This window comes from Podarcis filfolensis, assembly GCF_964270895.1.
Source record: "Podarcis filfolensis genome assembly, chromosome: 9".
NCBI classification, from domain to species: domain Eukaryota; kingdom Metazoa; phylum Chordata; class Lepidosauria; order Squamata; family Lacertidae; genus Podarcis; species Podarcis filfolensis.
Window position 1 is genome coordinate 65,263,097 of NC_139610.1, and position 23,412 is coordinate 65,286,508.

A 23,412-nucleotide genomic window follows, 5' to 3' on the forward strand; every position below is an offset into this window, starting at 1 on the left:
AGCCCTTTCCGGATGGCTGCTCGCCCTGTTTCTCTGCGCTGGTGGCGCGTTCACACGTTCAAGTCCCCCGCTGAGTGGCGGGTTGCAGGGAGAGGCTGACCTTCTGCACGTGTGAACCCTGCTGGACAGCTCCTTTCCTCGTCTCCTCCTCTCTAGCTATGCGCCGCTGCGCGCTCTCCGGGGATTCAAGCAGCCTGGCGCGCGGGCCCGGGGGATGAGCGGCCGCGGTGGCGGGGCTCCTATCCCCGCCGAGCGCCAAGCAAGCCGGCTCCCCTTCCTCCCTCCCTCCTTCCCGGCCTCGAGCGAAGGGCAAGCGGCGGGGCTGGCACGAGGAGGCGGCTCCTGCCTGCGCTCTCCTCCCCTTCCCTCCCCTGCGCGCCGGAGAGAGAGGCAGGCAGGCAGCAGCCCTTGCCACCTCCGCCTCTTGCAAGCAGCCGCGGCTGGAGCTAGGAGGCGGCGGCGGTGCCCGCAGAACGCGCTGCCCGTCCCTCGCAGCCTCCGCGCCCGCCTGCCTCTGTCTCTCTGGGCCCCGCGGCTCCGGGCAAGAGGCCGGCTGCGTCCCTGGAAAGCCAGTGGCCGGAGCCAGGGCTGACCGGGCAGGTGAGTGGCGCCGAAGCGGGCGAAGGTTGCCGGGCGAGCCTGGCTCTTGGAGACGAGGGGATGGAGGCTCGGGGGGAGAAATCGGGGTCCAGACGCGCGTTGACGCTTCACGTGTGCACCCGCTGGTTGCGTGTGCATACGCATCCCGGAGAAAGCTGCCTTCACTCGAGTCAGTGTTGTCTACACTGGCCGGCAGGGGCTCTCCAGAATTTCAGGCTGGGAATATTCGCAGCACTACCTGGAGATGCGGGGTGTGTGTGTGTGTGTGTGTGTGTGTGTGTGTGTGTGTGTGTTGAATCTGGGACCTTCTGTTTGCAAAGCAGGTGATTGCATTAATTAACCCAGGATAACTAGTACTGCAAATGTGCATTTTTAAAACAGCAATTCTGCGCTACCTGAAGCGTGCATTGATTGAATCTGGGGTGGGTGTGTGTGTGTGTGTGTGTGTGTGTTGGGGACCCAGCTCTTGACAATTTATTAATTGACCTAGCTGAGAGCATTTCCACAATTATTATTTACTTTATTTGCACCTACATCGTATGGCTCCAGAAGAGGGTGGGGGAAAGATGCAAGGTTGCTCTCCATCTATGTGCAATAAGAGAGGGAGGGGGGAACTTCACAACTATGTGATGTTGGGCATGCAGTTGTCTGCTGGGGGAGAGATTGGTGCTGGAAGCTAGGAATAGCGGGCTTCTCTGGAGTGCGACATGATTAAAGCTCAAAATGCATACAGATTTTTCTGAGGAGTCCAGCGTCCTGGCATTCCACCCGTGTTCATTGCTGGAGCTAGGATTTTGCTAATGTAGAAGACATTGAGTACCATGTCACATGTCTGAGGGACTTCATTCCAGCTTTATCTCATCCTGCTATTTATTGCTCCTGTTATTACCATTGATTTATTAATTGCCTTCTGAACCACCATCTCAAGGTGATAATGAAAAAAAAACACTTCTAAGTTTATGGTGTGTTAGGGTTTCATGTACAAAGTGGGATGTTATTTCGTGTTTCTTTTTCCATGGGAGGGGGAGTGGGGGAGAGAACGGGGTGGGGGCTTCACTCAAGTGTCAGTGCTGAAAATGTATGTATGTTTGTATGCCGGTGGCTTTCTCCTTTTCTGTTGGTATATAATGGGGGAAATCAAGTTTATATAACATGCCTATATGCATAGATTAAATAACCACTGATGGGAGAGATTATAGTAACTGTATCACCTCCAGGAAGGGCAGTAGTATGGAGCTGTTTGCTTGGAGCTAAAAGCACATGTATCCTTGTTCCTTCTGCAGGATAGGGGAGAGGAGGAGATGAAGATCTGATATGACTTGATCACACACTGGTCCCTGTGTTGGTTAATTAAATAGCATAGCAGAAAAGAAGAGAGATGGAAGAGTTTTCAGACCAGCAAGCTCCTGTTCTCTATATGGTCATTACCAATGGTTTATTAGCTATTTAGTGTCACTGTTAGAGGTTGGGGGGGGGCAAATTGACCCTTCTGGAAAAGCTGAAGTGGCTCTGCTTTTTCGGAGTTCTTTAGTTATGCAAGTCCATGTGTTCTAGAGTGTCACACTTGGACCAGGGAGGTATAGGTTTGAATCCCCATTCAACCACTCAAACCCACCCAAATCGGCCATGTGGAAAGTTCAGGAATGGCAGTGCAAATAGCTCAGTCGACAGAGCATGAGACTCTTAATCCCAAGGTTGTGGGTTTGAGCCCCACGTTGGGCGAAAGATTCCTGCATTGCTGCAGGGGGTTGGACTAGATGACCCTCACACTTCCTCTGCAAAATCAGGCCAAGTATACCTGAAGGAGTGTCTCCACTCCCATCGTTCTGCCCGGACGCTGAGGTCCAGTGCCGAGAGCCTTCGGGCGGTTCCCTCACTGCGAGAAGCAGAGCTACAGGGAACCAGGCAGAGGGGCCTTCTCAGTAGTGGCGCCTGCCCTGTGGAACGCCCTCCCACCAGATGTCAAAGAGATAAACAACTACCTGACATTTAGAAGACATCTGAAGGCAGCCCTGTTCAGGGAAGTTTTTAATGTGTGACATTTTAATGTATTTTTAATCTTTGTTGGAAGCCGCCCAGAGTGGCTGGGGAAACCCAGCCAGATGGGTGGGGTACAAACAATAAATTATTATTATTATTATTATTATTATTATTATTATTATTATTATTATTATTATATGATTCTGCAGTAGTTCTTTGCGCAGTGAAGGGCAGTGCAAAACGAAGGCATTTGCTCCCACAAGAGGTTGTGACGACCACCAGCTCGGTTGGCTGTTAAAAGATGATGAGAGAAATTCATGGAGGATTGGACTATGAAAGATTTCTAGGCAGAGAGTTGAGAGGGACCTTGAAGATCTTCTAGACCAACCCCCTTTAATGCAGGAATATGCAGATGTCCCATACAGTGATCGAACCTGCAACCTTGGCTTTATCAGCACCACACTCTAACTGAGCTATGCAGGCTCTTCCACTGTCAGATGGGGTATGTCTCACAATACCAGCTGTTGGGAATCACAACTGTGGAGGGAGCTGTTGTGCTCCGTTTCTGCTTGTGGGCTTCCCACAGGCATCTGCTTGGCTCCAGTGAGAACCACAAATTTTTCTGGTCTCTTTTGGACCAGTCAACCTAACCTCCTCACAGGACTCTGTTGAGGATGAAATGAGAAGTCTTGTGTCTGTCAGCTTGAACCTTTTGGGAAGAGACTGGGCAACTCGGGCTGTAAATGTACATTTCAACTTGGCTCACATTGGGCATTTTGCAAGAATAGTGCAAAACTTGTTGCAAGAGGTAGGAAGCCAGCCATATTTTGCTGGTATAGGGTCACCACCTTTTGGGGGTCTGTGGTCAGACTTGACATAATCTTCCTTCGCTCCTGTGATCCACAGCTACACATGGAGCCATAGCTGTCAACTTTTCCCTTTTCTTGCGAGGAATCCTATTCGGAATAAGGGAATTTTCCTTTTAAAAAGGGAAATGTTTACAGCTATACGTGGAGCCAGTTGCCAAGCTCATCTTTTAAGTTCCAAATGGTTTCTGGACACCTGAATTTTTGCACAACTGTTTCTCTCTCTCTCTCTCTCTCCTTAATTACTTTTTATTAAGGATTTTTTTGTGTTACAAAACAGGGAAAGCTACACCTATCACCTCCGCTTTCAATTCACAGTCTTTTTCACAGTTCATTTACATTTAGTGAGAGACACTTTTGTCATAAACACACACAGTGTTCCCATTACTGCTGACAACATTGGTTAAAATCCTGCTACCGGAGCATCACAATTCAGGTGTCACAAAGGCGCCTGACATTGTCTCACTGACATGCCCCCCCCCCACCGTAAGCAGCGGGGAGATGACTTGCTCTTAAGCAAGGCCCCCCCCCCCATCATTGAGACACAGGACCAATCGGCTGAAAGCCATGTGGTCCAAACTACCCCAAACAATGCTATTTCCCACTAACTGTTTCTTTCTCTAGCCCAGACGTGCAGCCCGGAATAGATGCAAATCTATAAATAATGACATGCATATTTTAGAACCTGGGTAACTTGTGCGGTAATACAGAGAGCAGAATGAGCAGGCTAATTCTGCAGCTGGGCTTGTGGCGGTGCTTTGCCAAGGCTTTGGGTGGTGCACTGGAAAAAGCGAGCTATGCTCCTCCAGCAGCAAAACAGCATGAGAATCTGCAGAACAACAACAACAGCCCACAGAGTCCTTTGCAACTTCATTGCCACCCATCAATCACAGTGACATCCCTGCTAGCCATTCGCGGAAGTCACAAATCAACGTGCGTTGATGGCACTGAGATAATGTTACAGAGCTCTCTCTTTCTCATGTACACACACAAAGAGAGAGTGTTCGTAAGGAAGAAGAACCTATTGCACTGCTCTCTCTTCCAGGCCTCCATAGCTCAGGCCTCGACACAGTTGCAGGCATAAGCTACAGGCTATCCATGAGCAGTTTGAGTCCCAGTGGGGTTCCCCCGTGAGCATTCACCAAACTGCACACAACATACATTTGCATCCCTTGTGTTTGTGGGAACAAACCCTTTTGAATGGAGAGAGATAAGGAAGGGCCGATGTCACAGTGATAATGGCGCAGGAGGCAACGTCAGCACCTTGCTGGCAGTTCTGTGGAAGAGTGGGCTTCAGTCTTCCTGGGAGATGTTGGGAGAAACCACACAGGGTTTCAGAGGGGAGCTGGAGAAGCAGTGAGATTGGGAGTCTCCTGTGTCACAACCTCCCCATGCTTGAGCAGACATGAGAGTGAAAGAGGGAGAAGCAAGGAAAGATTAGGGAAAGGGTCCCTAGCTCTGTGGTGGAACATCTGCCCTGTATGCATAAGGTCCCAGGTTCAGTCCCTGACTTCTCCAGGTTGAGATGGGAGAGACTGCTGCCTGAAACCCTGGCGATCAGGCTTCTGCCAGCCAGTGTCAGCAATACTAAGCTAGATGGGCCAGTGGTCTGGCTCTGCGTAAGGCACCTTCCTGAGTTTCTGTGATAGGAAACTTTGCAGACACCAAGAGTCTGACGCAGCCTCTGACTACCTGCCTGCCTTCCATGAAATCCAGGACTCACTATGCTATATAGCCCAGTACTGAAATGGCAACAAAACAGCTCAAGCTTATCATGCAAGAAGCTCCCAAGTCTGATCCTTGACTACAGATGCCCATGAAAAGGGGATGGGGACTACTACCTGAGACCCAGAGCCTCATGCAACAACTGTAAGTTATGGTGGGGAACCTACAGTTCCCTAGGATTCTTTAGAGAAAGTCAGAGTGTGGATAATACAGCCAGTAGACCCAGTGTGATGTAGTGGTTAAGACCGGTAGACTCGTAATCTGGTGAACCGGGTTCGCGTCTCCGCTCCTCCTCATGCAGCTGCTGAGTGACCTTGGGCTAGTCATACTTCTTGAAGTCTCTCAGCCCCACTCACCTCACAGAGTGTTTGTTGTGGGGGAGGAAGGGAAAGGAGATTGTGAGCTGCTTTGAGACTCCTTAGGGTAGTAATAAAGCAGGATATCAAATCCAAACTCTTCTTCTTCTCTCATCTATTTTTTCAGCCATGTGTAGGCTAGGTAGCTCAACACTTCATGTTTGCAAGCTGAAATGATGTTCCAGTTCTGTCATTGACACATGTGTTTGTGTGTGTGTGAGTGAGTATGTGTGTGTGAGAGAGAGATTTGTACTTAAACATCAAAATATAACTGCTGCTTTTTCAAAACCACACCAGTAGCTTTCTTGCAGCAGAAAGTTGACTTTTCTTTTCTATTTTTTTCCCACCTCCCACATTTCCAATGTTGCTATTCGGTTTTATTTCCTTCTAGCAGCCTGACACCAGAATTTCAGTTTCAATGTGTGAAATTCTTTGGAATGCTCAACAAGAGCAGCAGCAGGTTGCATGAGACGTCGGTTTGAAATGCACAGCGGCACGTAAGCTGACTTCCAGCTAGATGGATTATTTTTTTTTAAAGGGGGGAAAAAGGATTTAAGTTTTCTTTCTGTGCAGTGAGAAAACCTGCCAGTCTTAGCATTTGCCTTTCAGGTAAACAATGCTCTGGTTGTTTGATCCCATTATCACAGCGAAGGTTTTGAACTGGGTTTATTTCTTTTCCCTTTGTCCAGGTCACCTGCCCAAATGGGAAATGGGTCAGTGAAACACAAGTACCTGAAGAGGCCAGACAGTCATGTGGGAAACTGCCCTCTGGGCTGCTCAGGGAGCAGCAAGTTCCTGAAAGACCCGGGACTGAACATCAGTACCATCACAGGTGCGGCGGATATTCTGAGGAGCAAGATCTGGGAGCTCGAGAGGGAGCTGAAGAGGCAGGAGGAAGAGCTCCACGAGAGGAACTACCACATCATTGAGCTGCAGGAGCAGCTGGCGAAGCAAACCCGGACCATTGCCGACCTCACCGAAGAGCTTAAGTGCAAATGCATCCAGCTCAACAAGCTGCAGGATGTTGTGGACACCCAGGGGGCAAACCCCTTCCTGTTCTCCCCTCTTAAAGAAGCGCCCAGGGCCAACCATGCAGCCCCCTGCAGCAACAGGAGGAGAGGCGCGAAGGAAGGCGTGTCTGCAGAGCCCACGAGCCGGACGTACGACTTGAGTGAGCAGCCTCGCTTCTCCTTCGAAAAGGCGAGAGTCAGAAAGGCCTCCAGGTGAGAGGGCATGCTGCGCTGGGGCGATCGGTGCGCACACCAAAGTATGCATAGCTAGGTGCATCCTTCACAGGGTGGGTTTGATTTAAATCAAATCAATTTAAATCATGATTTAAGTCAAACTGATTTAAATCATGATTTAAGTCACTAGTCAGTAAGACTTGATTTTAATCTCTTTTTTTTACAGAAAGACTCATTCTTGCTGCTATAATCTTGATATTCACAACCAGGTGAAGGTTTCTTTTATTTATTTCACTCAAACAAGAACATTATAGCATATGTATCCATGTTTGTTAACTGATGTGGTTAAACGATTTTTTTTTAAAAAAAACCCCTTAGACTGAGTTTTAGCAAACATGAAAAACTTAAAACAAATCCTTATTTCCTGATGAATAGCCTTTGGACTATAATGTAACTTAAATAGAAAACTATCTTTAGAAAGATTTTTTCCTCCAAAAGCATTTTATTTTTAAAATCTGATTTAAATTTTAAAAAATCTGATTTAAATTTTTAAAAAATCCTATTTCAATTAAAAAATCTGGTTTATTTATTTATTGATCCTTCAATGGATAGTTGTCTACTGCCGTGATAGCTGTAAGTGTGTGAGACAGCTCTAATGCTGTGGTTTTAGATGCACGCTTGTGGTTGTTTATATAATTTGGGCAAGGAGCCGGTAGACTACCACAAATGTGTGTGGAAGTTTGAATGCCTCATACAGACAGATTTGCCCCATCCCTCTGATTCCCCGCCCTGTCTGCCGTTGAGCAGCTGAAAGGGGCGAAGGCTCTGAGGTTGTGCAGAGGAATGCATTTGCAGCCGCCTCCTCTCTAAGAACATTTGCTGCAAGAAGAGCAATGGATCTGGGGCAGGAAAAGATTGCACCACAATGTGCCCTGGGCTTTCATAGCTGGCACGGGCTTTCAGGGCGGCCTTGGGATCACACTGCCTCGCTGTACTTTGTTGTTTAGTTAAGAGGTATACCTTGAGCGTAAGAGAATGCCTTTTTTGTTCATGCTGCCACAGCAAAGCTATAATTCTTCGGAGCACAGATGCCGAGCGAAAAGGAGCGTCTGTCTCTGAGGAACTTGCCTACAGTTGGACAGGAGGGAAAGGCTGGGCTGGGCTTGGGTGAGAAGGAGCTTGTGTGCAAGGTTTGTGAACTAGTGCATGTGAGACTTCAGTACTCATAAACAGGAGTCCAAAATGGGGAGATGGTGGTTGGTGCTCCCCTCAATAATGCCCATTTGGTGTTTGCAAATGGGTGTGGTAGATGACGCTTAAATGTGTGTCTTAAACTGTGTGTTTGTTTATTGCCCATCAAATTTATTTCTGGATTTATTTCTGGAATAATAGTGCTGGCTGGGCACAATAGAAAGGTTTTTCTGGATGGTGCCTGTTACTGCACAGAAAAAAACTAAATATTAACCCAGGCTTTCAAATACCCATTCATCTGTTGCCCTTGTAAGAATTGCTTTCAGACCCTGAAGCAGAGAAGCATTTGTAAACTGGGAGAGTTTATTCTTTTCTTCTCAGGTCCTTGGTACACCACAGATGGCTGGCATAGGTCTGTTTGAGCAGATAGGCTAGTAAGAATTCATGTGCACTAAAGACTTTTGATGTTGTATCATTCTGTTCCAGGGCATACTCATTTTCTTCTTTGTCTTCTTCCCCACTCACTATGCTCTTCTGGAACTGTTATTTAAGGCTGCCTCATTCGCTCCAGAAGCAGTTCCTACGTCTCAGCATAATGACAGCACTCACAGACTTTGTGATACTATGTCTCAGCCAAATAAGGCAGTGTCCAGAACTTCTTCCCTATACAGTGGTACCTCTGGTTGCAAATGGGATCCGTTCCAGAGGCCCATTTGCAACATGAAAGGAACACAACCCGCAGCGGTGAGTGCACACGTGCAACTTGTGATTCGCCGCTTCTGCACATGTGCATTACGTCATTTTGCATGCCTGCACATGTACGAACGGTGAAACCTGGAAGTAACCCTTTCCAGTACTTCCAGGTCGCCGCGGGACGCAACCTGAAAAAACGCAACACAAAGCAAACTGTAGTGGTTATAGGGGTTGCTCGTGCGTAAGTTGCCACCACTCCTGGCTAGGTTACCTGGTTGAACCCTTTCTGTCTGGACAGCCCTTCACTTCGTGGCTGTTTCAGTCGCTGGCAGAATCCGTCAGTGGGCGTTTCTTGAACTTCTTCCAGCAAAGAAGTTCTTTGACGCCAAGTCTCCTCCTACTCTCCCTGCGCGGAAGTCTTCTGCGCAGGGAGGGTGTGGGCAGCGGAGCACCCGTGCTCTCTCCGCTGGTTTCCGGTGAAGAGTCCTGGAGCCTCCTCTCCGATTCCCCCATCTGCCCCCCTTCTCCACTGGTGTTACACTGATTTCCTTCCCCAGCAGATGGGCTGCCTCTCTGCCTGCTGGGACCCTCTCCGGCATCCCTCTGGAGCCTTCCCTCCACCTCTGGCTCCGATGGCAGTTCCCTGACACAAACGTAACATGAGGTATGACTGTATGTTGACTTTAAATAAAATGGTGACTGTATTTTAAGAGCCTATTTTAGACAGAGCATTGAACGGGCCTTTTTAGTGGTGGCTCCCTGGTTGTGGAATGTTCTCCCCAGGGAGACTCATATGGCACCATCTTTATCTATATTTAGGAACAAGAAAGTTGTTTTCCTTTTTACCTGGGCTTTGCGCCTTTAATTTGAGCAGTTTCAAGTACCTGCCACCTCTTTTTAGTGGGATAGGTTTCCTAAGCCCTGTCATTCATTTGTATGGATGTGGGTTTGTTTTGTTTTTAATTTTTTATTTCCAAAACCAAAAAAAGAAAAATTACAAACATCAAATTCAACATCCATATTCATTTTCTAACATAAACCTATTACATAATTAACTAAATTAAAATATACCTAATTACTCTAAACTTCTCTTTGCTGTATACAAATATAACACAGTTAGAAATTTTATTTAAAAGCTTTTATATTATAAATAATATTTCAAATTCCCAAGTTCACATGGGTGAAGGGGAATGGGGGGTATAGGGGATGTGGGTTTTTCAGGTTTTTATTGGTTGGTTCATTGTACTCAGTGACTAAATAATAATAATATAATATAATCACTTTTTTGAAGAGGGAAGCTGGTGGCACGCTTGTTAGATATATATTTTTGGTAAGACAAAAGCAGTTTCAGCTTAAAACAGGCTATGCACTACAAGAATTAGGAACTAGGAACTAACAGTTGCATTTTTAGTTCTCTACCTTTGCCTCCATTTAGGGCATTGGGATTTTCAGAGTCTCAGTCCCAGTTCTTTGGCCACAAGTATTCAGCACCATTGTAGGGAAACTGGAGCACCATTGGTCCTCCGGGTCGCAAACATATCCTTTGTCCACTAGTTATGGAAAGAGGCTATGACTCCTGTGGGTTATAACTGAATTTGCAGTGCAATTAGCTCTGGAGACTACATAATGAAATTCTGCTGCAGTTTGGATTCCACTGGAAAGAAACTCAAATCTGCATGGTAAAGCAAGGAAGATTCTACAATAGCAGGTTTTTGTTTTCCCCTTTGGGGCCTTTCCCCAGGAGCTGCAGATAGAGCAATAAGGTGGATAGCTGCTCACCACCTGAAGTTAACAGCATTAAAATGCCACCGGCCACATGAGAGAGCCAGAACCAAGTAGGTATTTGTTCCAGTTTCCTAATCTTGCACCCTCTGCCGTTTCCTTTGAATTAAGATTAATAGGGGAGTTATAGGTGCCAGGAAGCCATCTTTCAAACATGTGAGAAATCTTGCTTCTCATATCAAACCAAAACAGTTGTATACCTCTAGTGTGTGTAGCAAGTCAGAAAGTTTAAATGCATGGGCTAAATGTATAACAAAAGCCTAAGCAATAGGGCTGTTAATGTGGTAAATAATAATTATATGGATTATTAGGCTCTTGTGCTTTTATTTGGAACCCAAAATATAAAAGGAAACAAGTTTCTTTGCCCTGGATTTTAGGACATTATGGTTTCACAGCGACATAATTCTAAGAGTTCTGTGTTCATTTCCCAAAGCCAGATTCTGAGACTAAAGGGAGGTAAGCAACTTCCTTGAGACTTGAACACTCCTATTTCAGACAGCAAACAAGCAGGAAGAGTATGTTTACTTCACCCTAAGAAGAAAGCTCAGAGCCTAGGACTTGCCGATCAGAAGGTCGGCGGTTCGAATTCCCGTGACAGGGTGAGCTCCCGTTGCTTAGTCCCTGCTCCTGCCAACCTAGCAGTTCGAAAGCACATCAAAGTGCAAGTAGATAAATAGGTACTGCAGCGGGAAGGTAAATGGCGTTTCCGTGCACTGCTCTGGTTCGCCAGAAGCGGCTTAGTCATGCTGGCCACATGACCTGGAAGCTGTACACGCTGGCTCCCTCGACCAATAAAGTGAGATGAGCGCTGCAACCCTAGAGTCATCTGCAACTGGACCTAATGGTTAGGGGTCCCTTTACCTTTACCTTTAAGAAGAAAGTTCAGAACATCTCAGTCCCTCTGCCATTAGAGACCTACTAAATGCAACACACCAAACTGGGGGTGCAATTCAGTCAATGGCATACAATACTGCAAGGGACAGGATGTGTAAATAGCCAGCGATAGCTAGTAAGGTGTGAGTGATATTATGCTCCTGAGCTGGCCAGTTGCATTCTTCCTGTTGAAATGGCTAACATTTGCATGGAGAAAATATGGGGGTTGGCCAAGGGACGGCATGCTTGTTCAGATGACAAGGTGCAGCAGACCTCTTGCTCTGGCATTGGCTTGCGGACTCGCCAGTGTTGAGCTGGAGACTATTCTTAAAAAGAAGCCAAAATGTCAAGCTTGCCAGACTAGTCATTAGAGCCAACAGTAATCTGGTCCATCACTTGGTGTTTTGCTCTGTAGATGCCAATAAAAGGTCATTCTGTCCCATCATCTCTAAGGGACATGGCTTATAGTGACAGAAGTGCCAATAAATTCATGTGGTTAATAAATTCAACAGTTTAATGCTGGAAGGGCCATTGCATGCAGATAGGCACAAGTTCAATTCCGTGTTGGCTGAAAATACCCCCAGTCTGAAACTCTGGAGAGCTATTGCCAACCAGTGTAGAAAACACTGGGTTCGAAGGACTGATATCCTCAATTTGTATAAGGCAGCTTCCTATGTACCCCGTGTTTCAAAGTGGCATGTCCATTTCCTTCCTTGTAAATACGAGGGGTGGCTGTATAGGCATGCAGAGAACCTTGCAATCTAGTCAGATGATCTTTCGGCTATTGCTACAAGCCTGCAAAATTCCCCAGGCAATTCCGACTTTTTCCACTCGTTTTGGTATTGATTGACCTGAAAGCACAGCAAGCTGCGACCTCTCTGAGATGCTCACTCGCATCCTCCTCCTCCACACAGTCCAGTCTAGTCTTGCATAATAAGCTCTCTCCACCATTCACTCTTGTGAAAAGTGAATGATTGCAGTCGTTGGATTTTTGCCTATCACATGATGGTGTATGTTTTGATTCCACAAAGTGGGAGGTGACAGAGACAGGATGTTTGTGTTACTGTGTTCCATGGAGTATTGTCCTTTGTTCTTTCTCTTTGCTGTCTGATGCTAGAGAGAGAGGGAGCCATGTTGCAGTGCTCCATGTGTGTTTATATGTAAATAAAGTAGATTAGCCAAAATGCTGAGTTGCTGAGGTCTGTCACACAAGTCACTAAGACTCTGCGGATCCCTAAGTGTGCCGATGTCTGTTGGCCTCAGTCGCTGTGATGTTCAGGCTGAAGAAAGCTTTTGAAGCTCCCAAACGATCGACCAGGAGGGAGAGAACATGCTAGGCGGGCATGTGTCTCTATCGGGATCCTACTCAAGTTGGTGCATGATTCCATCCTCAAAGAGCTACAAAGGGATCTGTTTCCCTTTTTCAAGGGAAGCTGTTGTCACTGGATGTTTGCTAAGCCCGTCTTTCAAATATAGTTATAATAGGCATTTTTTAAAAATACTGTCCTTCATGCAGAAGATCCCAGGCAACCCCTGTCATCTCCAGTCATAAAGGAATTTGGATATTGGCACTAGGAAATGCCATAAACTTTGGGGCACCCCTGCTGGTCAGAGCAGATGATATTAAACTAGGTAGAGCAATGGCCCAACAGCCCCATTTTTCTCCTCATCTTCCTCCCCCTGGAAGAGGGCAGTGCAGTGTAGTGCAGTCTACACAACTGAACAGCAAAGCACAAAATGCAACCAGCAGGTTGTCTACTGCCAGGGCAGGTGCCAAATTCTGATTTTCATACTTGTGGGGAAGAGCGAGTAAGAAATCTAAATGATAAGAATATATTTTGGAGCCCAAGGAAGAGTGCCTGTAGGACATCAAGGGAAAAACCAAGATATGTTATGAAAAAAATTGAAGTTGGTTTTTATCTCAAGTTACAGTTATTAGGTTGGATTTAGCAGCTTCCCTCCCGCCCCAACTCCCCAAGCAACAGCGACTGAGCTTGAAATGTCTTCCAAACAACGGATCCCCTTCCAAAACATGTCATTATCACTGAGATGAGTGCCAGTGAGACCCATCCCGTCGTAAAACAGATCTGGCTTTTGAAGCACAAAACATAGCCTACAAAATAGAAGAATAGAAGTACAGTGGTACCTCGGGTTAAGTACTTAATTCGTTCCAGAGGTCCGTTCTTAACCTGAAACTGTTCTTAACCTGAAGCACCACTTTAGCTAATGGGGCCTCCCGCTGCCGCCGGAGCATGATTTCTGTTCTGATCCTGAAGCAAAGTTCTTAACCTGAGGTACTAATTCTGAGTTAGCGGAGTCTGTAACCTGAAGCATATGTAACCCGAGGTACCACTGTACTAATAAATGAAATGTACAGTTTGCAGCAGCCCTGTTTGAACCTCAAACTATACATAGCTGTCACAAACGGTATGACCTCCTCCAGTGTATGAATGGGGATATTTCTCCACTCATAGATTGCCGAAGAAGGCTATCCAAAGTGCCAGAGAACATGATAATAATTACAATAAAGATCAGGGAGGGAACAATTAAAGGAAGGGTTGCTCTATTCTCTCCCTTCACCCCACATTTTTCACTGTGCTGTGGTTGGATGCCTATTGTTAGCAACAATATGAGTTAAGGAAGCCAAGGTTTCCTAGAATAAATTGTAAGAAAATGCCTGGCCAAGTATTATACCATGGGTAGGCAAACTAAGGCCCTGGGGCCGGATCTTGCCCAATTACCTTCTAAATCCGGCCCGAGGACAGTCCAGGATTCAGCATTTTTTTACATGAGTAGAATGTGTGCTTTTATTTAAAATGCATCTCTGGGTTATTTGTGGGGCATAGGAATTCGTTCATCCCCCCCCCAAAATATAGTCTGGCCCCCGTCTGAGGGACGGTGGACTGGCCCCCTGCTGAAAAAGTTTGCTGACTCCTGTATTATACTGTCTTACAGTCTATGAAATAAGCATGGGGGCACACTTGTTGTTTGTCGTTAATATCAGTCCCATAGGACCAGTGATATGGGTTTCCTGGAAAAAAAAATTGAATTGGAAAATTTTTAGGGGGGGGGAATCCCATGCAAATTAGTCCATAATGTGCATAGGATTTTTATCTGAGAAAATGTTCCCATTGCATCTAATTTGCATAGGGTAGTTGGCCTTGGAATATTTTCAGTTGGCATCAAAAAAAGAGAACATTTTGATTTAAGTGTGTGTGTTTTTAGTAACCAATTCAACAAAGAAGAAAACGGAAAAAATAAAACACAGAGAAAAGGCGGGGGAGTGAAAAGGGGGAGGAAGAAGCCTGTGCATTCTTTTTAATTTAAATGTATAAGTTGATACAAGCCATCCTAATGTCCAGATAGGGACCCACATGATTGGCATTTAGAAGAAATATGTTCAAATGTATTAAGGGCTGTGAAGTACTCAGATCATTGCAAAATAGACACTGGATGTTTATACTTCCAAGCTCAAAGTATAAGTGTCTAAGCCAGGCTTCCTCAACCTTGGCCCTCCAGATGTTTTGAGCCTACAATTCCCATCATCCCTGACCACTGGTCCTGCTAGCTAGGGATCATGGGAGTTGCAGGCCAAAAACATCTGGAGGGCCAAGGTTGAGGAAGCCTGGTCTAAGCAATAATAAGTTCTCACAACATCTACTTTTTGTAGTCCAGAACATCCGGAAGACACCAGGTTGGGGAAGCTGCCTTAGGAAGTGTGAGGCTAAATCAAATGGAAGCAGGTTGTCTCTCCTGCCACTCAATCAGGCAGAGGGCCTTCTCTGTAGTGGCACCTGGCCTGTGGAACGCCCTCAAAGAAATAAACAACTATCTGACTTTTAGAAGACATCTGAAGGCAGCCCTGTTTAGGGAAGTTTTTAATGTTTGATGTTTTATCGTGTTTCTAATATTCTGTTAAGGGATGCGGGTGGCGCTGTGGATTAAACCACAGAGCCTAGGACTTGCTGATCAGAAGGTCGGCGATTTGAATCCCCGCGACGGGGTGAGCTCCTGTTGCTCGGTCCCTGCTCCTGCCAACCTGGCAGTTTGAAAGCACGTCAAAGTGCAAGTAGATAAATAGGTACCACTCCGGCGGGAAGGTAAACGGCGTTTCCGTGCACTGCTCTGGTTTGCCAGAAGCGGCTTAGTCATGCTGGCCACATGACCCAGAAGCTGTACGCCAGCTCCCTTGGCCAATAAAGTGAGATGAGATGAGGGCCAGAACCCCAGAATCGGCCACAACTGGACCTAATGGTCAGGGGTCCCTTTACCTTTACCTTTAATATTCTGTTGGGAGCCGCCCAGAGTGGCTGGGGAAACCCAGCCAGATGGGTGGGGTATAAATAAATTATTATTATTATTATTATTATTATTATTATTATTATTATTATTATCATCATCATTATCTCGTCTGCTGCGAGATTCTACATGCACCCCATTGAAGTGAATGGGAGTTGTATTAGAGCAGCATAATGCACAACTCAGCTTCCGTTAATGTCCATGGGATTATGCAGGAGAGAGTCCCAGTGGATTGTCCCTTTAATTCCTTTAGTTTTTGCCTTGGTTTCTCTTTGTTCCTCATTGCAATTTTGTTTTCCATTTTTCCTTCAGCTCTTAATGTTTGAACCTTGTAATTTGTGTCCCCACCCCCACTTCAATATCATATAATGCAGGTGATTGTCTACGATTATGCACCCACTAATTACTACCCTGAGAAAATTTAATGGGGAAGCAGGGCGAAGTTTGTAATTTTTGTTTCATCAATCAACGTTTATAGGGAGAAAGTAACTGCGCTAGACGGGCCTTTAATGGAGTTAATGTTTCTTTATGTTCCCAGCAATAAATAAGCACACCCGTGCAAATAAAAATTACAAATTGAATTGTTGGCAATGGGAGTGGAGAGTAAGTTGATAGGAAAGTAATAATTAGGAAAAGAATAGACTATCCATTTGGTTCATTAGTATATAGGCTGCGTGTAATAGTGGGTTGGAACAAAGAGCGATTCTGTATAGATCCTTCAAGGCCATAGCTGTCAACTTTTCCCTTTTGTTAAGGGAAATTCCCTTATTCCGAATAGGATTTCTCGCAAGAAAAGGGAAAAGTTGACAGCTATGTTCAAGGCCCTTCTGCCATGACCTTCTGCCATGTGAGAGCAGCTGCAGTGTGGCCTCCACTAGTGCAGGCATGGCCAAACTTGGGCCTCCAGCTGTTTTGGGACTACAACTCCCATCATCCCTAGCTAACAGGACCAGTGGTCAGGGATGATGGGCATTGTAGTCCCAAAACAGCTGGAGGGCCAAGTTTGGCCATGTCTGCCTCAGACGGCCAGAACCAGATGGGAGGTGGCCAAGTCTTGACCTCTCTTCCCCTTGGCAGCAGCATCCCTCATAGAAACTGGGCCAATGCTGGTTTGGCACTCCAGCTATTACCTTTGGTGCCTAGGGAGGAGACACATTGCAGCACATCACAGTTTCATGTGAGGAGGCTATTTCCTGAAGCTAGCCATGCAACCATCATTGAGAACTCAGTATACTGTTCAGAAACTAGTCTCCTCTTGGAAGCGGCAAGTTCTGTGAACTAATGCACTCTCATTCCCTTTCCCTTTCCCTTTCCCTTTCCCTTTCCCTTTCCCTTTCCCTTTCTCTCTCTCTCTCTCTCTCTCTCTCTCTCTCTCTCGTATTTTGATTTTTTCCTATAGTGCTTTTAAGATATAACAGGATCAGATGGGGTGGGGGAAGTAAAGATGGAAAACCAAGACAATTAAGCCGTAGAAACCCCATAAATGGGGAAAACCAAAATTCAGTTTGCATGAGGGACCATCGTCACGAGAGTGAAATGTTAAGGTAGCTTGAATTGGTCCCTTAGGGACCATATCTAATGCATTGGCCAGCTCTGTGGAAATGTTTAATATTTGGGTCTAATTAGGAATTCCTGATGTAAAGAAGAAAAAAACCCACTTATGCAAGATGGCAGTGGGGGTTAGCCTATACTTAGAAAATTTGTTTTCAGCTGAACATTGTGACCTATATACAATGTGATTTGCTAGGCCTAAAGTTTCCTAAATGCCCAAAGTTTCTATTTCGGCCAGGAAACACGACGACTTCTGTGCTTCTGATTTTATTTTTCTAGGCTTTTATCATTGCCATTCTTCGTTTTCAAGCTTGCTGCACAGGTAATAAAGGAAATGAATCAAGCTGCAAAACGGGAAGTGATCACTCACTCTTAAGGTGCCCTCTGGAGATTTTGCAGCAAAGCCTCGTTCCCTGGGACAGTTTTACTTTGTTTTATGAATCCAAGTCGGAAGAGACCCTGGGGGGTTTCCAAAGTGCTGTGTTGAGATTCGCTTCATTAGATGGATGAGCCTCACACAGGCAATAACAAAAGCACGGCGTTCCGGGGCAAAGGTTGCCCTTCAAGTTAGCTAGATGCGGATTCAGATCCCTTCATTTGCAAATGAATAAATATATTTCAGTTTCTCAGTTTCTTGGGCTCATGCAGTGTGTGTTTCATGCAGTGCTGGTACGAAGAACCTGTGACCTGTTATGTACTGAAGTTCTCACCCTGGGCCAGCAGGGGGATACTGTAGATAGTTATGCAAATGAAGGATTGAAAGTGACGTTCAGTGATTGGATAGTTTGTATGCAAATGAAGGATCGAAAGTGACGTTCAGTGATTGGGTAGTTTTAGAAAGAAGTTACAGTAACAAGGTACTGGAGCTCTATATAAGCAGGCTGACTGAGGCCTTCAGTTCAGTTCTGTTCCAGCTTACAAATAAAGAGCTGCTTTGGAAGAATCGCTGTGTCGTCTGATATGTTCACCCACAACTTAACACGACCCTTTTGATGTTGTTGTTCCAATAACATTTGGAAAGCTGCAGGTTTCCAAAGCTGCACGCCCTAAAGAGTGTTTCGCACAGTTAATGTAAGGTAGCCGATGGGTCTCAAACCCTTGGTGAGTTAAGGACTTGCCCTGTGTGCAAAGACAGGCTCTGGCAGATTTTGTGGACAAGACCAATGGTGGGTCCAACGGTTTCTGCACATGCTGTAGAGGGAAGCGAGGGGCAGTTGGGGCTCATCAACCTGGGAAGGTAGCCCATGTAGGAGAAGGAAAACTCTTATCCTAAGCTTCTGCTGCCTTGTGGGACATCTTTGGGAGAAGAAATGCTAAAGAGCAAACCCTACATAAACCCAGACTTGAGTCCCTAAGATGGTTGGATGGCATCTTGTATGCCTCCTTCCAGCAACTCCTGCAGCCAAGCTGGTACCAAACGTATTGCTCTGCTTTCCTTTGGACCACATCAGGAAGGCCACGCCTTCTTGTCGTTGTTAGGATATTGATGTTCCGTTCTGCCTTAAGAGGAACAGATATGTGGAGTTGTTGTATGGCGCATGTCTGTTTACTTCCAGCACAGTCTGCTGGGAACTTCCGTTGTGTATTGCTTTTGCTATGCCGCTGTTGTGCTTGAACACGAAGGGAAGCAGACATGTTTTTCCTTTGTCCTGCTGTTGAATAAATGCTGTAAATATGCTTACACATGTCTCTGCCTGCCACTTCCGTTGCAAAGAGTTCTTATATCTGTTGGCTTGCGTGCTTAAGCTTCTGAGGTCTTCTGAGGGTTGAGTCGCAGTTTTTGATGCTGTTCAAAGAACCGGAGTTTCGCCCGGCTGCCAGCTGGTGGCTGGAGCCAGCTGGATGCCCGCCAGTTGCCCCCATCTCCCGGCAGAATCCCAACAGTCGTCTGGGCAGTCCAGGACCTCCACACACAGGCTTGCACCCCGAGGAGGGTACTTGGGTGCTGCTAATGCCGTGGTTTGACACCCATTGTCTCTCGAGACAGATGGATGCCAACAACGCGGTAAGGTGGAGTGACTAACCTTCGGCTCTCTAGGTTTCGTTGGACTCCAGCTCTCCACATCCCTTACAAACAAGTGGCATATAAATTTTATGAAAAAATAGCTGTATAAAATTGACCATGTTGGCTGGGGCTGATGGGATTTCAAGTCCGCAACATCTGGAGGGTCACAGCTTCCCCCCTCCCGGCTTTTGCAAGAAGTCTACATAGCTTGAGTCATCTTAGTTTGGGGGGGGGGGGATAGGATTAAAGAGGGATGTGGTAAAGGTAAATTAAATAGTGTGTGGTATGGGAAAAAACAGAGTTTTTCATAATACCAGAATATTCATCCATTGTTTCTGACTGGAGATTCAGTACAGGCTAGAAGAAATGCTTATTCACATAGCTATGGGTGTGATAGAACTTGCTGACCCAGGATTTAGTGATGACCACCAGTTTTGATTGCAGTGGGTACCTTGGTTTAAGAACAGCCCTGTTTACGAACGATTCAGTTTACGAACTCCGCAAAACCAGAAGCAGTGTCCCCGTTTGCGAACTTTACCTCAGTCTAAGAATAGAATCCGAACAGTGGAAGGGCACTGGCGGCGGGAGGCCTTGTTAGGGAAAGTGTGTCTCGGTTTAAGAATGGTTTTGGTTTAAGAACGGACTTCTGGAACGGATTAAGTTCGTAAACCGAGGTACCACTGTACTTGAAAAAGGCACTAGGGTTACTTCCAGACAGCCTGATTATTGACCGTTTATCCTGACTAGTTACCAGAAGGTTGTGGTGAGACTTGACATTGCCTTTATATTTTTCATTATTCATTCTGGTTTGTTTTCACAGGGGGTTGTTGACGTTGTGTCAAGGAAGTCCTACACTTCCCAGTGCATTTTCCTATCCCCTTGTTCCTTTCAAAAAGGGGGGAGCAGTGAAATGCATTTGCTCCAAAAATGCTCCAAATCAGCTTAAATGGCACAACCCGAATTTCCCAGTATGTGTTTGAATTCCACCCCTAAATAGCAACAGCCTTGAAGCTCCCATAGAGACGAATGGAGGATAGATACATCAATGGCAGCTCGTCATATTATGACTGTGTGCAAGCTCTATGTTCAAAGGCCAGGGAGCACCGGCTGCTGGGCAAAACAACAAGAGAGGGTTGTTGCCTTCATGAGTTGCTTTCAAGTTTCTCAGAGGCAAAACAGGATGCTGAAGATGGATTTTTGGTCTGCCACAACAGGGCTTCTTCTTAGGAGAGCACAGGAAAGTGTCTGCTGTAAGGTGAAAAGATTGCAAAAATGCAGAATCCACGTTGCTTCGGCATTGCAAATTCTAAAAATTGCCAAAAGCAATGCGCAGGTAATTTGATGAAAGCATTGCCTAATATCTGTAAGTCAGTCTGCCGTTTCAGAGCAGTGTACTATTCTGATGAAACCATGGGCTGGATTCAATTCCGCAAGTCCTGCTAGCACAATGGGACTTCCCCATCTTCTCCTCTTCCCACACCCTTCCCAAATCTGTTGGGAGGTTCAGGAGAACTCCCAGAGCATTGAATAGGGCAGGGATGTCCAACAGCGATCTACTGGTCAATCCCTGTGAGGTTTTGGTCGATCGCTGGCCCCCTTCCGGCCCCGCCCCCTCTCCCCACCCCGCCCTCCATTGTTGGAGAACGGAAGACGGAGTTTACAAACCGAGGCTGTTTTTCCACCAGTGATCATTCAGTGATGAAAACTCATTTGGTGAGTTGCTATCTTTGACCCCCAAATAATGTAAAAACGTTACCCCCCCCCCAAAGCTAAGCAACTTATGCCTCCTGAACCCCCAATAAGACAGAGCCTTTCCCCTCCCTAAAAAAACTCAACAACAGCTGAACCCCCCAAAAACAGGGGTAGATCACTGCCAGTTTTTAACTCTGTGAGTAGACTGCAGTCTCTTGGAAGTTGGCCACTCCTGGCATAGGGCACTGAGAGCAAAGATCATTCCATCTTGCAGGTGGAAATGATTGCACTTGTTGGAGATTTGTGAAAGTCACTTCACCATACCTCAACTCGTGGAATGTATCAGCAGAGGATTCAGAGTCCCAGCAGCAAGGGCGTACGGAGGGGGGGCGGGGGGTGGTTCACCCCGGGTGCCACCTGGGGGTTTGTTGGCAAGATGACCCACTGCCTCCTCCCAGCTGTAGAGCGGCCAAGGGCGCCCATGCTGTCAGTATGGGCGCCACTCAAGCACGTCTGTATGGGCTGCCGCTCGAGCTCCATCCGTATGGGCACTGCGCATGCGCAGTCTGTATGGGCTGCCATGCATGCATCTGTATGGGCACCATGCATGTGCCACTGGGCAGTTCACCCACCGTTTGGCGCCCTGCACCGGTGCCGAAGAGGCTTCCTTCGCCACTGTCCAGCAGAGTCTTCAGAGATTTCTAGCTCCCAGCAGAATAGCTTCTTCCAGAGTCCCTCCGTTAAGGGGAAAACTCCTTTCCCACAAAGTGGTTATTGTCTCCAGGTGCAAGTCAAAGCTAAACACTACTGTCTACTATACGCATTTCTTCTGGTCTTTGAAGGAAAAATACACATGTACAGAGAGATTCGCTAACACAGTCACCATGCTAGCTTACGTTGCTGTGTAAAACCCACAGACTCTTTCCCGGACTCTCACAGATTCAGAGTCAGATGTTGACAGCGAACAGGACAGGGCATGGGCAAGACATTCACCAGGACATAATGAAAGCAGTGCCCTAGAGACTATTATAAAAAGGTGAAGGTACCCCTGACCGTTAGGTCCAGTCGGGGACGACTCTGGGGTTGTGTGCTCATCTCGCTCTATAGGCCGAGGGAGCCGGCGTTTGTCCGCAGACAGCTTCCGGGTCATGTGGCCAGCATGACTAAGCCGCTTCTGGAGAACCAGAGCAGCGCACGGAAATGCTATTTACCTTCCCACTGGAGTGGTACCTATTTATCTACTTGCACTTTGATGTGCTTTCGAACTGCTAGGTTGGCAGGAGCAGGGACCGAGCAACGGGAGCTCATCTCGTCGCGGGGATTCGAACCGCCGAGCTTCCGATTGGCAAGCCCTAGGCTCTGTGGTTTAACCCACAGTGCCACCTGTGTCCCTAGAGACTATTATACCTATTTCTAATTGTAGGCATATTTCCTGAACCAATGAAAAAACTCAGCATGACCTCGCTGGTGTTGCTATGGTAACCCAGTGCACCTGGTACCCTTATCGCAGAACATCCAAGCATGGGGGGGGATGTGCTCCTCAAGACATGAGACCAAGCACTGTGTACATCAACCCATTGTTCACATTACACCAACAGCACTGATGGAACAATCTTCTTAGCGCTACATTGAGTTCCATTGCATGCAACTTCAGCCAGATTTCACATTTGATAAATTACAACAACAGTCCTGTTCTTACTTCTTAATCATATGGTTCTATCTTCTGAATCTCATCATGGAGCCAACAAAAATGTAATCTCTCCCTCTGTGTGTGTGTGTGTTTGTTTGATTGTGTGTGTTTGTGTATGCTTCCATGCTGTAAGTATTTTTGGGAAAGGATTCGGTTGCAACAAATGGCACAACAAATTTTCCAGCCCACATTGCCGAGCTGAGTCCCTGGCATACCCTGTTTGAAGGATCAGGCAGCAAGTGATGTGACAAGCTTCAGCCTGAGACCTTAGAGATCTGCTGCCAGTCGAGATGCAGGGCAGGGCAGAGGGGACAGAATTCAATTCAGGTCTCATTTAAACCAGAATGTATCAGAGCTGCACTTCCTGAAACAGCATGAGAACCAAAACATAGCCATCCTCCAAAACTCACACTTTTCCAAATGCTGTGATGAAGTTCTCCAATTGATCAGTGTTTACAGAAATGCATATGTTAGAGGAATGTGTGTGTCAAAATGCACATGATTGTGAAACGACAAACAAAAAATGCATTATTGAGAGCCAGTGTGGTGTAGTGGTTAAGAGCGGTAGACTCGTAATCTGGTGAACCGGGTTCGCGTCTCCACTCCTCCACATGCAGCTGCTGGGTGACCTTGGGCTAGTCACACTTCTTTGAAGTCTCTCAGCCCCACTCACCTCACAGAGTGTTTGTTGTGGGGGAGGAAGGGAAAGGAGAATGTCAGCCGCTTTGAGACTCCCTAGGGTAGTGATAAAGTGGGATATCAAATCCAAACTCCTCCTCCTCCTCCTCCTCCTCCTCCTCCTCTTCTTCTTCTTCTTCTTCTTCATTATATTAGGAGAAGCTGCTTGCGGAAGACATGCACGCTAGTCAAAACTATGGGCAGAATTGTGTTTAGCTGGAGAAAATCACACTAAAATACTGAAGAA

The 23,412-nt window shown here is 46.4% G+C and overlaps 1 protein-coding gene across 1 annotated transcript in view; it reads left to right on the top strand.

Moving 5' to 3' along the window:
* The first annotated feature begins 262 nt into the window (after positions 1–262).
* PRKG2 (protein kinase cGMP-dependent 2) overlaps positions 263–23,412 on the top strand; it is a 64,831-nt gene continuing 41,681 nt past the window's right edge. Inside the window, exons 1-2 of the mRNA XM_083571245.1 lie at positions 263–600; positions 6,217–6,750. Coding sequence (XP_083427371.1) covers positions 6,230–6,750 — 521 coding nt within the window. The 5' untranslated portion in view covers positions 263–600; positions 6,217–6,229. The remainder of the gene's footprint in view (positions 601–6,216; positions 6,751–23,412) is intronic.